Here is a 20,552-nt window from a genome sequence, read left to right as displayed (position 1 = left end):
AAATTTTCGGAAGGTGCAAGTGGACTGCATAATATTTACTTTGGATGTAGGTTTTGTTTACTGTTGGATTTAGAAAGGAGAAAATAGATCAAAGTGTCCTGCTCTTAAATTCTGATTTAATTATTTGATTTGTTTTGTATAAAAACAAACCCACTGGGTGTAGGAAAAAATAACTGGCCACGACACGTCACAGAAACCGGTCATTGGGAAATGTGTGTACATAGGGTTTCAAGAAACTTGCGGTGCTTTTGTAAACTTCAGATTTAGCTGGTTTGTAGGGCTTCAAAAGAGTTGATTTTTATTGTCCATTCTATTAATAGGAAAAACTTAAACAATTTGAGGAGAGATTAGCAGAAGAAAGGCATAATCGGTTGGAAGAGCGCAAAAGGCAGCGTAAAGAAGAACGCAGAATAACCTACCACAGAGAAAAAGAAGAGGAGGAGCAGAGGAGGGCGGAAGAACAGATGCTGAAAGGTATGGCTAGACCAAGGTTGGAGGGTGTGTGAGGCAAGGTTGATAGTCCGCCTTACAGTAATCTTACTTAGAAAATACAGGAATGAGGAACCAGGATCAGTGGCTTCTTAACTGCAGCTAACTTAAGCTAACTTGTAGTTGTCTGAAGTTTGTTTTAGGTGAGGATGTTCTGTCCTCTTCTAGCTTATTGCCACATCTTTTGTTTTGTTTTTTAAATTAATACCATTCTTTAATTTTTAATTTTTATCACTCGAGTTTATGTAGCACTGACATGTACTAAGGAGCACATACCACATGGAGTCTGTCAGATGGTCCTTTCTCTGGAATCCCAAGATGCTCAGGAGTTGGGGAGGCATTCGAGTATCTTTTCGTTACAGAAGCGTCGAGTGGCATCATACTTGTTTTCTTGACTATCTTCTGCCCCTTAGCTCATTGTAAAATACACACAATTTTTTAAAAAGAATTTTCCTTCTACCTTACGCTGCCTGCTGAATACCAGCAAAGTAGACCTAGTTCTAGGGCAAAGACTTGGCACACTTAATAACCTAACCCGTTATCTAGAGCGTGAAGAGAGAGAGCGTGCTGAACGGGCAAAACGTGAGGAAGAGCTACGAGAATATCAGGAGCGGGTCAAGAAATTAGAAGAAGTGGAAAGGAAAAAACGCCAAAGAGAGCTGGAAATTGAAGAAAGGGAACGACGTAGAGAGGAAGAGAGAAGACTTGGTGACGATCCACTTTCTAGAAAGGTGAGTGTAGAAGTTACTCTGTTTTTATGTGCCATGCTTATCACCCGGTTCTCTTGCATGCCTCAGTGCACATATCAGTGTCTGAGCTTCATGTTTTATTTATTTTTTTAATGTTTATTTATTTTGAGAGAGCAAGCGATCAGGGAAGGAGCAGAGAGAAAGAGAGAAAATCCCAAGTGGACTCTGTGCTGACAGCACAGAGCCTGATGTGTGGTTTGAACCCATGAACTGTGAGGTCATGACCTGAGCCGGAACCAAGAGTTAGATGCTCAACTGACTGAGCGACCCAAGCGCCCCAGCATCTGCATTTTAACAATATTTCCAAGTGATTCAAATGCTGCCCTAAATATTTTTAATATGCGCTCACGTCCAAAACTGACTTTTATTCCCCCTCTAGTTTGTGTCTCTAATCCCTGCTCCTGATTGGTGGCACCGTTACCCATTTAATCTTAAGAGTTTTGAATCTACCCCCTCTCTCCTTTCTGTTCTACGTTCCTGGCTTAATTTAGAATCTTCCTTTGTCTGTATTATTTTACTGGTCTCCTTACTGTTCCGTCTGATTGTAGTCTCTCCCCAGCTTCAGACCTTCCTCTACATCGTGGCCGTTTTTTTCATGATGTATATTTGATCATTTTACCTGCTCTTGGGTTTCAAACTTTGCTTTGATTGGTACTCATTACTTAGAACCAAAGGTAAAACCTGCCTTAGCAGTCAAGGCCTTTCTTGTTTCCTGCTTTTTCCAGTAGCTTTGTCTGTCACCATTTTCTTCTTAGTCATCTATACTCTAACCGTTTCTGAGCTCGTTTTATGCCTTATGGTTCTTTGACATCTGTCTGCATTCTCTTTGTTTCCTCTTGGATGTGCCAGTGCTCCCTCTTAAACAAGATACAGCTTTGTTTCTACGTTCAGACTTGAGGAGCTGGAGGGTTTCTTGCCTGCTGCCTGTCTCCATTCCTTCCTCAGTGCCGTACCTTGTGTCAGTTTTCTTGGATGGATGACCTGCTGTTCTTTGATTTCCGTTTAAAACGTATATGGATAGATTTTTGGTTTTGTTACTCCTGTTGCTAGTTTTTATTTTTACTTCCTTGTTACTAGTGAATGTGGCCTATACGATTCCTAACTTTGTGTTCTAAAACATGATGTGTTACGCCTATTCTTTTTCTATTGGGCACAAAGTTGTACGTGTATATGGAATCAGAAATGTTGTTACTTATTTTAATTTGCTACATTCTGTTAACTTATGGGAGCTTCATCTTCTGAAGAAAGGGAGGTGACTTACTTGGCTGTGATGATGGATTCCTGAGTTGCTTTTTTTTTTTAGTTTTCGCAAATCTGTCCATTTTCAGTCTTTTGTTTCTGTTTTGTGCCTCCCCCTCCCTACCCTCCCTTTCAGTTAGTCTTTAATTTATTTACATTTAACATAGTAATTATTATATTTTTTTATTTGTTTCCATGTTCCTGCCACTGCTTCCTTCAAGCCAAATTTAAGAACTTTTCTCAGTACATTTTTGCTGTCTCTAGTCTCTTAGTGATTATCACCATTTTTTAAAATTTATCTGAACTTCACCATCTGTAAATTTTGGGAACTCTGTCTTCTCAGAACAAAAAAATTCTGAGCATACCTTTACTTTTATTTGTTCTATTGCAGTAAGTTGAATATTTTTACATCCAGCTCACTAAAACATGTTAATCTATTTAGGACTTTCTTAACAGTTTTCCAGCAAGATTGGTAAACATGATTTAGTTTCAAATAATGTTTATACTTACCACTTTTTCTCTTTTGCAGATAACATTTTTTTTGGTCTTGTTTTGTATATCTTTTCAATTTTTTTTTTTTTCCAGGCTGTCTTTGTATATATCTCCAAAGAGGTTTCTTTTTTTTGTTTCCTCCCCTCAAAGTTGAAAATGGTGTAGTGGTTTGGTCAGTTCGAATCCTCCCTCGGAAGTTTCACGACTGCTCAGTATCCCAGTACACAGTGAAGAGAGGAGATCGCGAGCATAGTCTTGGTCTTGCTACTTCTGTAGATACTCTGTATTATTCCTTGGGAATTTCAGAATATTCTGTCCTTGGAGTCAAAGGAGCATGAAGATTTTCCTGACACTTTGTCCAGTCACCTAAGTACATAGCCTTTATTATTCACCCATTTTGGCACTTGTGCCTTTTGTAGTCAGAGGATGCAATTTATTTACCTTAGAGAAGATTATGTTTCCTTAATCTAGGGAAAGTTTTTTCTCTTGTCTTTATTTGCCTTTCAGAGCCCTATTGTTTTCTTTTAATGTTTCCCTTTTTTAAAAAAAATCTCTTTGTCCTTTTGAAACTGGTTCTCTGAGATTCCCGTTCAATTTATATGTTTATTAGCGGGGCCTGTTCTGTTTGATATATGGACTGAGTTAAAAATTTTTGGTAATCATGTTGCCTTTTGGAATTCTTTTTGTTTGTTTAATGGCTATCATAGCCATCCCTGAAAATCTTCTTTGAGGTTCTAGTTGTATGAAAACCTCTAATAACTTGAAATCTTTGCTGAGTTTACTTTCTAGGGCAAGTATGAAGGGTGGGAGAAACTTGGTTTTCTGGGCGTTGACATTCCCTGCATTGTAGTGACCTCAAGTGTTATGGACAGTTGAGCTCCTCTTTTCTCCCACGGTGTCCACCTGGGAAAGTCTCTTAGAATAACCTCCACCTTAAGAGTCCAGAGGCCATTGCGATGGCAGGTGACTTACCATCTCTGCCTCTTCTTCCCTTCAGTTTCTTATGTTAATTGTTATTGGAGGTTTTATTACCAAAACACTTTTTAAAATTTAAATAAAGATCCTCTTATACACCACCTACTTGGAATTGTTAGCTTTGTTAGATTTTTACCTTACTCCTCCCACCCTTGCCGCAGATCTTGTTTTGTATTTTCCAGAGTATTCTCAATTGCTGACTGTGGCCTTAGGTTATGTTTGTAGGAGCCATCAAACTGTGTCAGAGCTGTATGGGATTAAAATTGTGTGCTTTGCTCTCTACAGAGGTTGTACCACATTTACATTTCCACTGTAAGCGTATTTATCTCCCTATACTCTTTTCCGTGATTTTTAATAACAACATAGTACTTGGAAGAGGGAAATACTGTTAATAGAAACATCCCTCATTTGACATTTCATTTGTTCCATTTTAGGAGGTCCTGTGCAATGTAAGTTTGGGGCACCGAGCTTTTTTCACAGAATCTCAGGAGGGAATTTTGAGGATCAAAGGATATCTGCAGACATTTGAATAATTCCAGGGGTTGGGTGCCAGATTGCTTTCAAGGTGGTATTTTGTTGATTTATAAAGCCAGTCACACCAGTTTCACTGTACTACCACTCTGACTTTGGGTTAAAAGAAACCATTTTAAAACTTGTTTATATGTAAGGACTTAAGGTTAATATAAGTGCAAAAACATTTGGTAATGCTGGTAGTTGTAATAAGTGTTGCCGACGTAGTGCCTCACATTAACTTTGGTGAATGTAGGACTCTCGTTGGGGAGATAGAGATTCAGAAGGCACATGGAGAAAAGGACCTGAAGTAGATTCCGAGTGGAGAAGAGGCCCACCAGAGAAGTAAGTAGAGTCAAGGAAAATAGTACCAATTAGACAGAGGTCCTGTTAATGCCTCATTAGCAGTTTTTCAGTTGGGGTTATTTTATAGAGGTGGGGAAAGGAGAACTTCATACAATATGAAGAATTGTATGCATGTCTGCTACCAAAACGTTTTTATAGTTTACTGCAACAGTGCTGTAATTACGGACTTCTAGATATTTTGAGAAATAAATGCTTCAGGGTTTTTGTTCCCTAATGGAATAATACTAAGATTACAGTAAGAATGAATAGTTCTAGAACGTATTTTCCTTTTATTTTTTTGCTTATGATTATTATGATTATTATTTTGAGAGAGCGAGGCAGGGAGAGAGGGAGAGGGAGAGAGAGAATCTTAAGTAGTCCCCATGCATGGCACAGAGCCCGGCACAGGGATTAATCTCACAACCATGAGATAGTGACCTGAGCTGAAATCCGGTCATGATTACCCACTGAGCCACCCAGGTGCCCCTTCCTTTAAATTTAAGTGGATTGAACCATCCTTCAAAAATGACTGCTCATGATAAGATGGCTGGTCATAAGTGCTATACAGAAATTAAGTTTTGAAAGCTCATAGTAATGGATGCCAGGATGCTTCTGGTAAAGTGCAGGTAGATACCTTTAATTGTCTACCTGTTTGTTTATTTGTTGATGTAAGATTTTATATTTTGTGTTATTTTTTATTAGGAGCACATATTCTTTCAGGACTAGGAATAATGAATTTAGGCTGAAGTGGTTTTTAGAAGTGAATGAAATAATTCCCAAAAGGATCATTTGCTCTTAAGAAAATGGACTCTTAAAGATGTTTGGCTTGTTGCTCTGTAGGGAGTGGAGACGTGGAGAGGGGCGGGATGAGGAGAGGCCTCATAGAAGAGAGGATGATCGGCCAAGGCGACTGGGGGATGAGGAAGAGAGAGAGTCTTCTCTCCGAGCAGATGATGATCGCATTCCCCGGCGTGGCATGGATGAGGACAGAGGTCCCAGACGTGGCCTTGATGAAGACCGGTTCTCTCGCCGGGGAGCAGATGATGACCGGCCTTCCTGGCGTAGTGCAGATGATGACAGGCCTCCCAGGCGAATTGGCGATGAAGACAGGGGAAGCTGGCGTCATGCGGATGATGACAGACCACCTAGACGGGGACTGGATGAGGACAGAGGAAGCTGGCGAACAGCTGATGAGGACAGAGGACCAAGACGTGGGATGGATGAGGACCGGGGGCCACGGCGAGGAGGTGCAGATGACGAGCGGTCTTCCTGGCGTAATGCTGACGACGATCGGGGTCCCAGGCGCGGCATGGATGATGACCGGGGTCCGAGGCGTGGGTTGGATGATGATCGAGGACCTTGGAGGAATGCTGATGATGACAGAATTTCCAGACGTGGTGCAGATGATGACCGGGGGCCTTGGAGAAACACAGATGATGATCGGATTCCCAGAAGGGGCGAGGACTCAAGGCCTGGTCCCTGGAGACCATTTGTCAAGCCAGGTAAAATTCTGGTATTCAGAAAACCAGCTTAGATGCTTTATAGACTCTGCTTGATGTGTTTTACAAATGGAAAGTGTAATCTTGCACATGCTACTCACTATTCTGTAGTGTTTCAAACAGGGACATTTCAAATGACTGTATTTCAATATCTAAATAAGCAGTTATTTTTTAGCTAAAAAATGAAATTTTAATGTATAAATAACAATGATTAGGCTATATTATTACTAGTTTCTGGATAAATTGGTCTTTTATTTTCCCTTAGATGTTTGTGCAGTGACTTTTATCTCAGGAGCTTGGCTTTGATATCCCACACACCAGAACAAGTTAAATAACCTTACCCCTTTTTCTGCTTAAGTGATTTGTGCTTTTTTTCCCCTTCTGCCTGCTGACTGCTTCTTTGAGGGCTCTTGTCCCATGCCTGTCCCTTAAGTCTCGGTGTTTCTCAGGTTCTGTCCTACACCAGCCTTCTTGTGTAAGTAATGAAAAAGTACACTGAGTATTTGCAGTCTGGCCTACCATGGGGTTAGGCTTACGGGAAGAGCGGTTCCTTACTTTCTCAGTCTTGGGCCTGCTCATGTTTTCATACTTTTTTGTTCTTGAGCAGTTGTACGTAATCTGTGACTTCTGTTACCATCTTCTCCAGGTGACTTCTTTCCTTACCTTCAGACCCATGTTACCAGCCTCGTGCTGCACACTGTACAGTTCTACCTAGAAATGTCTCTGACGTGTCACCTTTAGCCTGTTGAAACTGAATTCACACCCACAGGCTTCTCGTCAGGTCCACCGCCATCCGTCCCATTTTATAACCTAGAGATCTGGGAGCTGTCCTTTGCCCTCTTTCATCCTTTATGATAAGTCTTTTCATTTAGTTCAGTTCTGTTTCCTTGTGTTCCTTAAATCCACCCACTTCTCTGTTCCCCTACAAGTGCTTAGGTCTGGGCTGCTATCATGCTTTCCTTGAACTCTTGCTGCTCCTGGTCCCCGCAGGCTCTCCCACTCCCGACTCGGAGCAGTAACCGGAGGCAGCCGTCCTAAATGCACATGTCAGTGAGCAACTTCCTTTCCTTTGCCCTTGGTGTTTCTGTCTCTTCTGGTCTCCATTCCTTCCACTGTCTGGCTGTGTGACATTTCTGTGCCTTGTGTAAAACAGGGATAACGGTGTGGTAGGTTCTCATTAATTCACGATAGATGTTTTATAGTCACTGTGAATACTGAATCATTGCTCTGAAGGAAAATACCAGATTAGGTTCCGTTAAGCCCTCTGCTCACAACATTTCTGTCAACCAAGTCAACCAATGAACGCAGAACCCTTCTTTTGTGCATTTCTGTTTTAACATGTTAATTGACTCATTAACATTGAACTCGTGGCCAGCAACACTGTCTCTCCTCAATGAAGCTTATCTAAAATGGTATTTTTTCTGTAAGGCGCATCCATCACCTTCTTGTGCTTGGGACACGAGACAGCACTGCAGCACAGTGCTTGAGGGCCATTTTAAACAGTGAAATCACCAATAAAACACAAAAACGCAAAGATGTGTCGCTAAATTTAAGACCAGCAAAAGGATACTTGTTTTAAAGTATGAGAGAGCTGGGGTGCCTGGGTGGCTCAGTCAGTTAAGCGTCCAACTTTGGCTCAGGTCATGATCTCGCGGTTTATGAGTTCAAGCCCCGCGTCGGGTTCTGTGCTGACAGCTGGAGCCTGGAGCCCTGGATCCTGCTTCAGATTCTGTGTCTCCCTCTCTCTCTCTGCTCCTCCCCCACTTGTGCTCTGTCTCTATTGAAAATAAATAAAATGTAAAAAAAAATTAAAAAAAAAAAAGTATGAGTGCTGCAGCAAGAAGACCGGACCGTTGCCTTGTTCACCCTCCACTGTGAATGGGCTCTTCCGGCGACTCAGGTACCATTCTGCACGTGTCTGCGAGGGACTATAAAAGTGCTTGAGTATTAATTTTAGCAACTTACAAATTTTAGCAAGTATGTAAAATGGCAGGTATGGGATTTACTTAGCTCAAAGCTACGGAAAGGATTAAATGAGTTAATATACACAGAAGGTTTAGAATAGTGCTGTGGCACGTTGTAATAGAAATGTTAGCAACAATAATAGTCCTGCAAGGGTAATAGATTTTCATGTAAATTTGCTCCCTTTGGCCTCTTTGTGCAAATATATTACATTCCTAGGTTTGGGCATCCCAGCGTTAAGTGTGAGGTGAGGTGATGGATAGGGTGGGGTCAAAGGATTGATCTTTCTTTGTTCCGTGATTGCATGGGTGGTAAATGGTGGAGGGCAAGAATATGAAAAGAAAGTTTTTAGTTACAAAGGTTTTGAAAATGTTGCAACATGTGAATGAAATTACAGTTGGGGCTCCATCTCTCAGAGATCTATTTCCTAATCCTCCACTTTTTAAGTTTTTTTGCTTAAAATGAGTTGTCTATTTACCATCAGAACAGATTTTTATAGCCATAATCTCAGCATATGAAACAACCCAGGCTATATAAATTTCCCTTATCTTACATGTTCCTCCCTGTGTGTTAGAAAAACAATAATAGGTAGTTGTAAATACAAGCTGGTGATTCTGTAAAATGATATAAGTAGCTTTAGTTCTTTAAAAAAATTTATTTTTATTTTTTTTTCATTTATTTATTTTTGATCGAGACAGAGCACAAGTGGGGGAGGGGCAGAGAGAAAAGGAGACCCAGAATCCGAAGCAGGCTCCAGTCTCGGAGCTGTCAGCACAGAGCCCCGCACGGGACTTGAACCCACGAACCGCGAGATCATGACATGAGCCGAAGTCAGACGCTTAACCAACCGAGCCACTCAGGCGGCCCTAGTTCTTTTTAAAAATAAGATTGTATTGTATTTTTTTTTATTGTTTATTTTTGAGAGAGTGAGAGCGAATTGGGAGGGTCAGAGAGAGAGGGAGACAGGATCTGAAAAGTAGGCTCCTCACTGTCAGCACAAAGCCCGATGTGGGGCTCAAACCCACAAACCATGAGATCATGACCTGAGCCGAAGTCAGGTGCTCAACTGACTGAGCCACCCAGGCACCCCTAGAGTGTCTTAAATTAACATACATAATGGTGATATTAATGTCAACATAAAGATGTATAGTCATAGTTACCAACTTGGGTTTCTGGAGTATTAAAAAAAATTTTATTTCTTAAAAAAAAAAAAAAACCAACAGGTGGATGGAGAGAGAAAGAAAAGGCCAGAGAAGAGAGTTGGGGTCCACCTCGAGAATCGAGACCATCAGAAGAACGTGAATGGGATAGAGAAAAAGAAAGAGAGCGAGATAACCAAGATCGTGATGAAAATGACAAGGACCCAGAGAAAGAAAGAGAGCGAGAAAGGGACAGAGAGCGAGAGGGGGATCGAGAAGACCGCTTCAGACGGCCGAGGTTTGATGCTCTGATTGGGACTCTTTGTGGAATTACAGCTGGGATTCTCCTAAATACTCTTGGGTGTTTTCCCAGATCACGTTGAGAAACGGTGTGCTGCATCCCTCAACCGACGTCCCCTTTTAACAAAGTTGAGAAAGTGAGGCTGACACCGTGTAGCTTTCTGCAGGTTTTGTAATGATTTAGTAAGGAAGCCAGACCAGGTATCTTTACCCATCTGTTGCCTATCCTCTGTGGTTTAAATTCTTCAGTTATATAGTCCTTAAACTAGTAAAAGCCCCTTTTACTTTTATTAGCGGTAATGGTTCTAGCTTGCTTCTTCTGGCCAAATTGGCTTTGTGCTGATGAACCTAAACCAGCACTGTTTATAATACAATTTTCTGCAAGGATGAAATTGTCTTGGATCTGTAATAATCCAGTATGGTAGCTATTTGAATACTATTTGGCTACTGAACATTTGGAACGTGGTAGTGCTATTGACAGAATGTCTTGACTTTGTTTCAGTTAATTTATGTTTAAGTAGCTACATACAGGTTGTGGCTGTTAGGTTGGAAAGCACAGATCCAGATAATCTCATTTGACCTCTACACCTGGGGCATCAGGTCGAGATCAAGTTATAAATCTAAACTTCATCCCTGTTAGGTTTGTAAACTCTCTCAGCACCGACTTGGAAATGATCTGTTCACATATGCTATCATGTAGTTTAACAACAGGACTTAACATTTTGAATGGCTACAGGGATGAAGGTGGCTGGAGAAGAGGACCAGCGGAGGAATCTTCGAGCTGGAGAGATTCAGCTCGCCGAGATGATAGGGATCGGGATGACCGTCGTCGGGAGAGAGATGATCGCCGTGACCTAAGAGAAAGGCGAGATGACAGAGACCGAAGAGGACCTCCTCTCAGATCAGAGCGTGAAGAGGGTATGGATGGCCTGCATGTTGCTGGACTATCAGAAATCCATAATTTCTGGGGAAGTTTTGAGTTTTACTTAATTATCTCACATACTCATGTAAACATCAAAAATAAGATCATGAATAATCAGTTTAAAATCTATAGTTTTCGTAATCTTCGTCACTCTGTGAGGTTAGCTCATTTCTAAATTCAAAGTATATCAGTAGGCTAATTACGTTGGATAGTAGTGATATATATTGCTTTGAAAGCTTATTTTATGCAACCAGGAAATAGTGTATTTGTTCTTTAAGATCTTGGTAGATAAGCACAAAGTGTAAAACATTGTTTCTCTGAAATTGTGACCATTGAAACTTTAGCTTTAAAAAAAAAAAAAAAACCCCATGCTGGGGGCGCCTGGGTGGCTCAGTCAGTTAAGCGTCCGACTTCAGCTCGGGTCATGATCTCACAGTCAGTGAGTTCGAGCCCCGCATCGGGCTCTGTGCTGACTGCTCAGAGCCTGGAGTCTGCTTCGGATTCTGTGTCTCCCTCTCTCTCTGCTCCTCCCCTGACTCATGCTGTGTCTCTCTCTGTGTCTCAAAAATAAATGGGGGCGCCTGGGTGGCTCAGTCGGTTAAGCGTCCAACTTCAGCTCGGGTCACGATCTCGCGGTCTGTGAGTTCAAGCCCCGCGTCGGGCTCTGGGCTGATGGCTCAGAGCCTGGAGCCTGCTTCCGATTCTGTGTCTCCCTCTCTCTCTGCCCCTCCCCCGTTCATGCTCTGTCTCTCTCTGTCTTAAAAATAAATCAACGTTAAAAAAAAAATTAAAAAATAAATAAATGCAAACAAACAACTATGCTTAATGGCTACTTTGCTGTTTGATTTCATTAAGAGCCAAGAATTTTTTTTAATTTTAAATTTTCATTTAGATTTTTGTCACCTTGTCTTAAATTACTAAATTTATTTTATTGTTTTTTTATGGGGGTTCTGCATTGTTACCTTTAGTACAGGATTTCTGAGTAATTGGAAACATTCTTTTTGCTAAAGTTCTGTTTAGTCTGAGCCAATACAATACAGCACTAACTTACTCTCTTTTCTGTTAAACTTTTAGTAAGTTCTTGGAGACGTGCTGATGACAGGAAAGATGAGCGGGCAGAAGAGCGGGAAGCCCCTCGTCGTGTTCCTCCCCCAGCTCTTTCAAGAGACCGGGAAAGAGACCGAGAAAGGGAGAGAGAAGGTGAAAAAGAGAAGTCCTCTTGGAGAGCTGAGAAAGATCGGGAGTCTCTTCGTCGTACCAAAAATGAGACTGATGAAGATGGATGGACCACGGTACGACGTTAAATCTCAAGATAATGGATTCAAACTCATGTCTCACATAGGTTTGATCCCATTCAAGGATTATTATACTTGTGTGTCAACCAGTCTAAATTGGATTCTTTAATGTTGTTTCACCATAACACAAAAAGCATGAACTTGTATTAATCCTCTATAATAGATTGATCATGCACCGTACCCACAGGAGGTTGGACGACGAGGCCATTTTCTGGAATTTGAGGTGTTGCATTATTTCATCAATCATTTGTTTACAAAAGAGAAAAACTAAAAAATAAATTAAAATGTGAACCCTTCAGGTATGGAGTAACACCTGTATCTTGGTATAGAACTGATTTTTTTTTTTTTTTTTTTTTTGAAATACCATATTCATTTGGAATGAGGTAAGGTTCTATTATAGAAAATGTATTTGAAGACTCTTCAAAGCAGGGGCTGAAACAATTTCCACACCATTAGTGGTTGAGACATACCTCTAGATACTTTGAGGTATTTACTATATTAACTACATTTAGAAAGTTTTTAGGTTCACTATAAGTGCAGTAAACATTACAAACATTGGATACAGTGGGATTTTCTGTAGGTTTTACTTGAGAGGTGAGTATAAAGCAATTTGCAGTCATGATTGTAATGACAAGAATACTGCTCAAGTGTGAATCCGAAACAGTTACAGCTTTTAAATTTTAAAGCATTTGGTAAACTGTTGCTGAGTTTTTTCTGTTGCCAATAGCAAACTGCTTTTCCATTAATGGAGAATTCATGCCTTTCAAGCATTTTAAATATGACAATATTTATAAATGTGTGGTTTGGAGGAATTGTTTAAATTCTTTTTCCTAATTTCCTTTCTCTTCAGGATAGATTCTTTGAACAAGTAATTTGTAGTAATGACTGTGTTGACTTCAATTTTGGAGTGTTGTAGCTATGTTAAAGATTAACTATTTGGTCTTATTGAAGCCAACACAGAACTTGCTGCTGTGTTTTTTCTTCAATGATAAATAAAATACTTACAGAATTTGTTTTAGTGTTGATTTGTAGTTACAGTCAAAGTGTTTTATTTATTATGGTGAGTTTACATATCCAGTTGAGTGTGGTTTTGAGTTTTTGGGGCCATTAAATGTCTCAGTATGTAGGATCAAAGAAAATAACCCAAATGTAACAGAGCAGATGTGGCTACGATGTTTCCTTCCAATTAAGGATCCCCTTAGTTTCCTTGCAATGCCATCCTCTCTGTGAGTTTATATATATGGGGGGGGGTGGGTGGGTGAGTGGTTTACTGTTTCCGGTATTCTCCTCAAATTAGAAACATCATAGTTTCAGAGAATGTTAGTTGCAAATTGATAGTGGCTACAGACATGTAAATTATTTCCAGTGTTGAGTGGTGGGGAGAATTCCTGCTGGTACAGCTATAAGGCCAGAAGAGGGAGTATTGATGCTTCTTTACTTAATCAGATGCAGCGTTTTTGGTTTGATGTTACCAGCAATGGAAGCCACTGTTTTCAACATTTAATCTTTTTTTTTAAAGAATTTTCTAAATGTTTGTTTATTTTGAAAGAGAGAGAGGGAGAGAATCCCAAGCAGGCTCTAGACTGAGCCACCCAGGCACCCCAACATTTAATTTTCTTAATATATTTAGTATTTCAAAAAGTGGAAATCTTAAAAGATATTTGGGGGAGAAGGCCTTTTCTTTGTAACCAATAAAAGAACTGGGGGCAGTAACCTGCTGAGTGTCCAGACACTAGAGCAGGACTGTACCTGTGACATCACTGATTGGCCCCAAGGCACGATTTATTAGCTGATTAGATGAGTTGTAGTTGCATGTCTGACCATTAGCCTGCATTTCCAGGCTAGTCTGCAAGCTACTAGGACCCTTTCCCAAATATATGATGCCCCCCCGGTTCTTTGTCCTGGGAGGTGTGAGTCCAGAGCATGGGGTAGGGTCAGAAGAGTCAGCTGCTGCTCTGTGGTCCTGCTCTTAAGTTTCTACTCTGAAGGCCTCCCCACCCCAGTATTCACAGGTGTCACAGGAAAACCGAACATCCAATCTACTCACTATGTGTAGAATGTCTTCCATGTTTCCAGTGGCATCTGCTTTTTTTAAGGTTTACTTATTTTGAGAGAGAGCACATAAGGGGGAGGGGGGCAGAGAAAGGGGGAGAGAGAATCCCAAGCAGGCTGTGTGGTCAGCACAGAACCTGACCTGAGGCTCGAACCCATGAACTGTGAGGGATGATGACCTGAGCCAAGATCAAGAGTTGGACACTTAACTGAGCCACCCAGTCTGCATTTTTAAACCAGAACACCATTGCTATTAATACAGGTGAATTCTAAGAGTGGAAGACAGTGGCCCAGAAAAGACTACAGCCATCTAGCTGTCTGTATTGGCTTCCAGGAAGAAGTTGGCGTCTACGTATTGGGATGCTTTTATGTTTTAACTGTGTTTTGTTTTTACCCAAAGACATTTGGACTGTGGATTCATTTTATAATTTTACAAGTCTAATGGACATATATATTGGACACTGGAAGGAATGAAGGAATGTTCCTCGTGCCTAAGCACAGACTAGAAGGTTAGGACTGACACCAAAACTTGCCTGCCCTTTCCCTTGAGGCACGCATATTTGTAGTATAATTTTAAAATACATACATAATTTTGGCTTCCTTACAATCTATGCCAAAAGTTGTAATAAAAGTTAATTCTGCAGCTTCTAAAAAGCACTGCATAGGAAAACTAAAATACAAAGAAATTAAAAGCTACTGCAGAGGTCTCTACAGAAGAGGACAAGCAAGGTAGGGCAGTCTAGTCTGCCTGCACAGCTGGTAAAGCTCTTTTGAGATTCCATACATTGTTTGATTTTTAGGCAAACATATAGCCATATTTTTATAAAAACAAGATCACTTTGTCATACCAATTATTTTCTGTATTTTTTAAACTTTGGAAAATTGGATTTCTTTTACCCTAAATAAAAGAAAATTTTTTTTAAGGTTAAGCATCCGACTCTTGGTCTCGCCTCAGGTCATGATACCGTGGTTTGTGGGTTTATTCCCCAAGTAGTCAGGCTCTGCATTGACAGCGTGGAGCCTGCTTGGGATTCTCTGTTCCTCCCATGCTTGTGTGTGCTGTGTCAAATAACCTTAAAAAATTTTAAATTTTAAGTCAACTCTGCCACCAGTGTGGAGTTCAAACGCACGACTGACTGACTACAAGATCAAGAGTCACTTGCTCTACTGCCACTGAGCCAGCCAGGTGCCCCACACCCTAAATTAAATTTTGCAAGTATTTAAAGTTTTAGATTGAGAGGTCTCTAAGTCTGCTCTTAGGTGCATTAGAGCATGGTCAGATTTTTCCCTAAAAGATCTCTAGAAAATGTAACCGTAATGTTTCCTTTTCACACTTCAACTCCCAGCATTTTAATGTTAGCTGGGAAACAGGAAAATTTGAGGGGGGTGGGGGGAGAGGGGCTGAAACAGGTGCATTTTAAATGGATGAACATGATGGTTGGTGGTCCAGGGTCTTTGGGATACCTTTCTTCATACTCTTCACTTCAAGACTTGAATAAACTCCACGTTGCACATGTTCACAGTTTGGATAAAACCGTGATCGTGTCAATATCCAATCCTTATTAGGCACACCTCATCACTGAGGGATTCTCCTATTGAACGAGCCACGTGCCCGAGATCTAGAAACAGTGTCTAGAACAATTTGGATCTTTGAAAATACAAAGCACTTGCCTGCCTAGTTCTGGGTTGCAGAAGACATGGGCCTGTAGTGATCTTTGGAAAGGTAGAACAGTAAGAAGCTAACAGGAATTCCTACTGAGCTGACACCTCCCCAAAACCAAAAGTAAACTGGTATATTTTCTAGCACAATAAGAGAATAATTACATGTTTTTTATGAAACTACTTGAGTTTAAGACTAGTCCTATCTTAAGTTCTGTGGCCTGAGGCTAGACTAGCAGGAATGGATCTTCTCTTGGCTAATGCACTGTTTGCCAGCACCTCTCCTCCTTGTTCTGATGCCGTTTCCCTCCACCAAAAAAGGCTCCTAGCCTTCCAGTGTTATTTACTCCAGCCTGTATTCTACCTTCAAAGGAGTGTTCAAGCCAATTTGTTCTAGAGGAAATTAGTGGTTTGATAAAACAATCTACGTCTAGTAGAGAAGCTCAACTCTCCTACTTGAATCTATATATTTATAACCAAATCTCTTGCTGGTGTTTTCAGATAGTGATGTATTTTGTACATTCATATGCGTTCATCCTAATTCACTGTTTTTGGCTCTGTATCTGTCCTGATGGTAGCTGCATGCCATTGTGGGACATCCAGCATGGATGTAAAAATAAGGGTGCGACATAAAGTAGGGATTAAGGATGTTTGCCTAAAGATCGGGTCTAATCTTCAGATAAGTGGTGGGATTCCAGAAACAGACTAGGGTCTTTGAGGGAAAAAGGAGCACGAGGGTGGCCATGTTCCTGGTCTTCAACCCCCACTCCACAAGTAACTCCTTTAGTGCTTATTCCGGTTTGAAGACTGCCTGTGCCTCAAGCCAGACACAGCCCATAGTGGAACCTTCTTGAGCACAGGTTATTACATTAACCTTCTGCAGCTCAAAGGATTGCATCGTCCATTTAGTTTGAGAGGCAACAGCTGGAATGAGCTTTCCACTATTAAGGAACCTTGAAACTGATGAGCAGGGTGACTAAATACTGCTCCCTTTTGATCCTACAAATGTTTTTCAACAATTGGAGATGGGGAGGTGGGTGCATATGGACAAAAGGCCAAGTAACAAAGTTATAGGCAAGATTAATGAATTCATATACTGTTACTGTATAAATACACAAGTCAGGTTTTTTAAACAGCACCAATTTCCAAGTGTATACACAATAAGATTTTAACTTGGCACAATTTTTCAAGGTGGAAAGACTAGTTCCTAGTTCGGTAATAAAAAGATCTGGTACATAAAACGATAAGGAGCTGTACTGTACCTGCTACAGATTGTACATTTTTTACACCTCCAGCCAAGACCGAAACAAGCCACAAGGAGGGAGTAACCCACACAAATCAATACTGGAAAGTTTACTAAACCTTCACTTCTCAAAACAGTGATGCTGCCAGGGCTTGCTTCACCTGGAATTAGAATAACTGATTTAAGGACAACTAAGAAATTGTTTCAAACAATAAAATAGTCAATTTGCCGACATTCCATAAAATCGTCAGTTTCAAGTCCAGTTATGAGGCTTTTAAAAAAATATTCTAGACCTAGTAAAGTGCCTCCATAAAATTAAACATCCGAGATTAGATGGAGACACTTCATACTGATGCGCATCTAAAATAGATCGACGTATACCGTAAATAAACAGCGCCACTAAGTTGCCATATTTCAGGTAGTGGAATACACACCCAGCCTTCACCGTCTGGATGTGCACAAACTGGAAACTATAGACATAAACAAATCAAGATGTTAGCGTCTAGTCTCAACCGCTCTTCGACAGGAAAGTACTCCGCACGGCCGGCTTGCTTTGAAAAAAACCAAGACTTCTTCCCAAGCTGAGCCAACTGCTGGTCTCCAGGCCTCTCCCACAGCGAGGGAAAGACGGTGCGCAGACCAAAAATGAGAGAGCGGGCAGGCGGTGACCCTGGTGGCGTCAGGTGGGGGCAGACCGGAGCCCAGGCGCTCAGCGCAGCTTCTTCCCCGGCTGGCAGTCCCTGGCGCTGCGCGGCGGCGGGCGGGCGGCGGGCGGCGGCGGCACTTTGGAGAGCGGGCAGTACTTGATGGTGTGCGCGTTGTCGCCGCTGGCGCCGCACAGGGGACACGTGTAGCGGCGCAGCACCGGGCACAGCACTCGCCCGTCGGGTCCCTTCAGGATGTGGGTGGTGTAGAGCGCCACCGCCTCCTTGTTGTTCCGGCAGAACACGCACACCTGCAGCTCGGGCTTGAGCAGTCGGGCGGCGGCCGCCCCGGAGGCGGCGTGCAGCCGGGGCTCGGCCGCCCACGCCGGGGCCCGCTCCTCGCGCGGCGCCACCTCCGCGGCGGCAGTGGCGGCAGCGGCGGGCGCGCAGCCTAGCAGCACGGCGGCGGCGCGACCGGCGAACGGGCTCAGCTCGGCGAAGCGCTCCTCCAGCAGCCCGGCCTCGGCGGGGCCCGCGCACAGCTCCAGCGCGCGCAGCTCCAGCGCGCCGCCCAGGTAGCGGCCCCGGGACGCCGGCTCGTCGCTGTCGTCGTCGTCGTCGTCGTAGTCGGGCGGCCCCAGCGCCGGCCCCAGCGCTCCGGGCCCGGTCCCCGCGTGGGGCGAGCAGCAGGACGACGAGGAGGAGGAGGGCGGGGAGGCGCCGCCGCCGCCGCCGTCCCCGCCGCGGGCGCAGCCGAAGCGCGGCTCGCCGTCCACCGCCTTGGTGATGAGCGTGGCGAGCCCCAGGTAGTCGTTCCACGAGCTGAAGGGCTGCGGGTGCGCCGGGCCCTGGGCGCTCACGTAGCGGGCGCTGGGCACGAGCGCCATGGGCGGGGGGGCGCGGCCGCGGCTGGGCGAGCGGGGCGCCCAGGGGAAAGCCTCCATGGGCGGGCTGCGGGCCGCGCGCGCCGCCTCCCCGCGGCCGGCGCGGGCCGGACGGAAGGGAAGCGCGGAGCCTGCCCGCCGGCCTGCCGCGGGGTGGGGCCGCCTCGCAGCCTTTTTATCGGGCCCCGCTCCTCCCCGTTCCCCCGGCCTCGCCGCCGCGGCCCTGCCCCCTGCGCCACCCCGCCCCGGCCTCCTCGCCCGCGCCTCGGACGGAGGCGGAGCGGAGGCGGGCGCGCCGGGGGCGGGCGGGCAGTGCGCGCGCTCCGCTCCGGCCCGCGCGGCTTCCGCGCCCCGCGAGCTGCGCCAGCCTAGCCAGCTGCGGGCGGCTTTCATTCCGGGAGGGGGCGGGCGAAGCGCCGCCTCGGGCCCGGCCGCTAATTGGCTGCTGACCAGAGCCCCCTGCGCCACGGGCGCCGCTCGGGACGCTGATTGGTGAATCTGGGGGAGGGGCGTGCCCTGCCGGAGCTACTGGGAGGGGAGGGCGAGATGGGGGGGGAGAGCGGAGGAGCGGAGGGGAGAGGAGGGGCGGCTGCCGGGACCCGCCTTCGCCCGAGCGCTGTGCCTCGGGTTTGGAACAGGTGACCAGGCCTGGGTCTCCCTCGGCCGGGTGGCGAGATTCGCCGAGGAAGCGAGTAGGCATGGGTATGGGGGGAGAGTGCCCCAAGGTTCGTGCGCCCATCTCCCACCTCCCCGGGGCAGCCTTCCGAGAAGCCCCTTCTCCCGCCTCAGCAGGAAAAGCTCGGGGGGAGGCAGGATTTGGCGCGCTCTGAGGATGCAGTCGTCAAGTCAGAGCTTCCCAACAATCGAGAAACTTCCGTTTGCACAGTGCTTTGGAGAGCTTTCCACTGGGTGAAATCTTCGCACAAACCTGAGGCTCAGAGGGTTATGGTTCTTGCCGTAGCGAGTAGGGGAGGGATCAGGACTTTCCCACAGCGCGCGACACACTCCCAACAGGTGTTCAGAGACTGGGTGGCCATTAACTGGTGACTTCGTAGGGATGAGGGCTCGGCCAGAAAATCTTCCAGCCCTCGGACAGTGATTGGGGTGTGTGTGTGTGTGTGTGTGTGTGTGTGTGTGTGTGTTTATGAAGCCCCTCATCCCTAGGTGGCCATATCAAAATCTGGGCTGCCTGTGCAGTTTGAAAAATAAACCCTGTTCAGCGTCACAATTTAATACTTTGAGTAAAATATTTTTGTAAAAACAATGGAAAATAAATTGGAAGATTTTTTTCTTTTTTGAGAGAGAAGGAGCCAGCGAGCAAGCAGGGGGGAAGGGGAGAGAGAGGGGGAGAAGGAATCCCAAGCAGGCTCCCAGCCGTCAGCGCAGAGCCCAGCAAGGGGCTGGAACTCACCAATCATGAGTTCAGAACCTGAGCTGAAATTAAGAATCCCATGCTTAAAGGGCTGAGCTGCCTAGGCGCCCCAGATTTTTGATTAGGAGGATGGGAGGTGGCCATGCCCTTCCCAGAAGGGGCAACACTTTCTTTTTTTTTTTTTTAATGGAAAGCAGTAAATGTTTTTGGTATTGCGACAGGTTCTTTAGGGTTCTGTGGGACTAGGAAAATGCCTCCTCTGGTGGCTGGGCTGGCAGGCAAGGTGGGCTGCAGAGGGCAGGTCAGGACTTTCCTTCCTCTCTCTGGCTATGCTGTGGCTATTGAAACAAGGGGGGGGGGCAACTGCTACTGACAGCCGTCATTAGGCCTGAAGCTGTGAGTCTGACTGTGTCCAGCGGGTCTAGAGTGGCCCAGCAGGGGATGCCGGGAACCTCATGGTGGCTCTGGTTTATGGTAGAATGAACGAGTGGATCAGAATGTCAGCGGTGGAAGGGACCTTTGGGATCCTTTGATCAATCCAACCTTCCTTTACAGATGAAGAAAATGAGAGCCAGAGAAGAGAAGGATTTCTTCAAGGTCACACGGTGAATATGTCACAGCCAGAACTAGAACTCAGGTCCCTTCACGAATGGCTTGGTGGCTTTCCTGTTACACATGGACCCCGAAGGTATTTCAGACTTCATGCCTGGGTATGCATCAGCAGAAATCAAGTGTGGAACACAGGGGAAGTTGGAAGAAGAGAAAGGAGGTGGGGCCATGTG

The 20,552-nt window shown here is 44.5% G+C and overlaps 2 protein-coding genes across 2 annotated transcripts in view; one reads left to right on the top strand and one right to left on the bottom strand.

Annotated features, from left to right (window-relative positions):
- Positions 1–12,925, top strand: part of EIF3A (eukaryotic translation initiation factor 3 subunit A) — a 35,532-nt gene extending 22,607 nt beyond the window's left edge. Inside the window, exons 16-22 of the mRNA XM_019459588.2 lie at positions 321–474; positions 1,036–1,220; positions 4,711–4,799; positions 5,640–6,301; positions 9,484–9,697; positions 10,436–10,617; positions 11,696–12,925. Coding sequence (XP_019315133.1) covers positions 321–474; positions 1,036–1,220; positions 4,711–4,799; positions 5,640–6,301; positions 9,484–9,697; positions 10,436–10,617; positions 11,696–11,925 — 1,716 coding nt within the window. The 3' untranslated portion in view covers positions 11,926–12,925. The remainder of the gene's footprint in view (positions 1–320; positions 475–1,035; positions 1,221–4,710; positions 4,800–5,639; positions 6,302–9,483; positions 9,698–10,435; positions 10,618–11,695) is intronic.
- Positions 12,926–17,461: 4,536 nt separating this feature from the next.
- Positions 17,462–18,791, bottom strand: NANOS1 (nanos C2HC-type zinc finger 1). The gene has a single exon (XM_019459587.2). It carries the CDS (start codon positions 18,789–18,791, stop codon positions 17,580–17,582), a length of 1,212 nt encoding a protein of 403 aa, XP_019315132.2. The 3' UTR covers positions 17,462–17,579.
- Between the last annotated feature and the right edge of the window lie 1,761 nt (positions 18,792–20,552).

Source organism: Panthera pardus, unplaced genomic scaffold, assembly GCF_024362965.1.
Source record: "Panthera pardus isolate Hobbes unplaced genomic scaffold, ASM2436296v1 HiC_scaffold_22, whole genome shotgun sequence".
In the NCBI taxonomy this organism is placed as follows: Eukaryota; Metazoa; Chordata; class Mammalia; order Carnivora; family Felidae; genus Panthera; species Panthera pardus.
The sequence above is the reverse complement of the archived record's forward strand: the minus strand, read 5'-3'. Positions and strand labels throughout refer to the sequence as shown.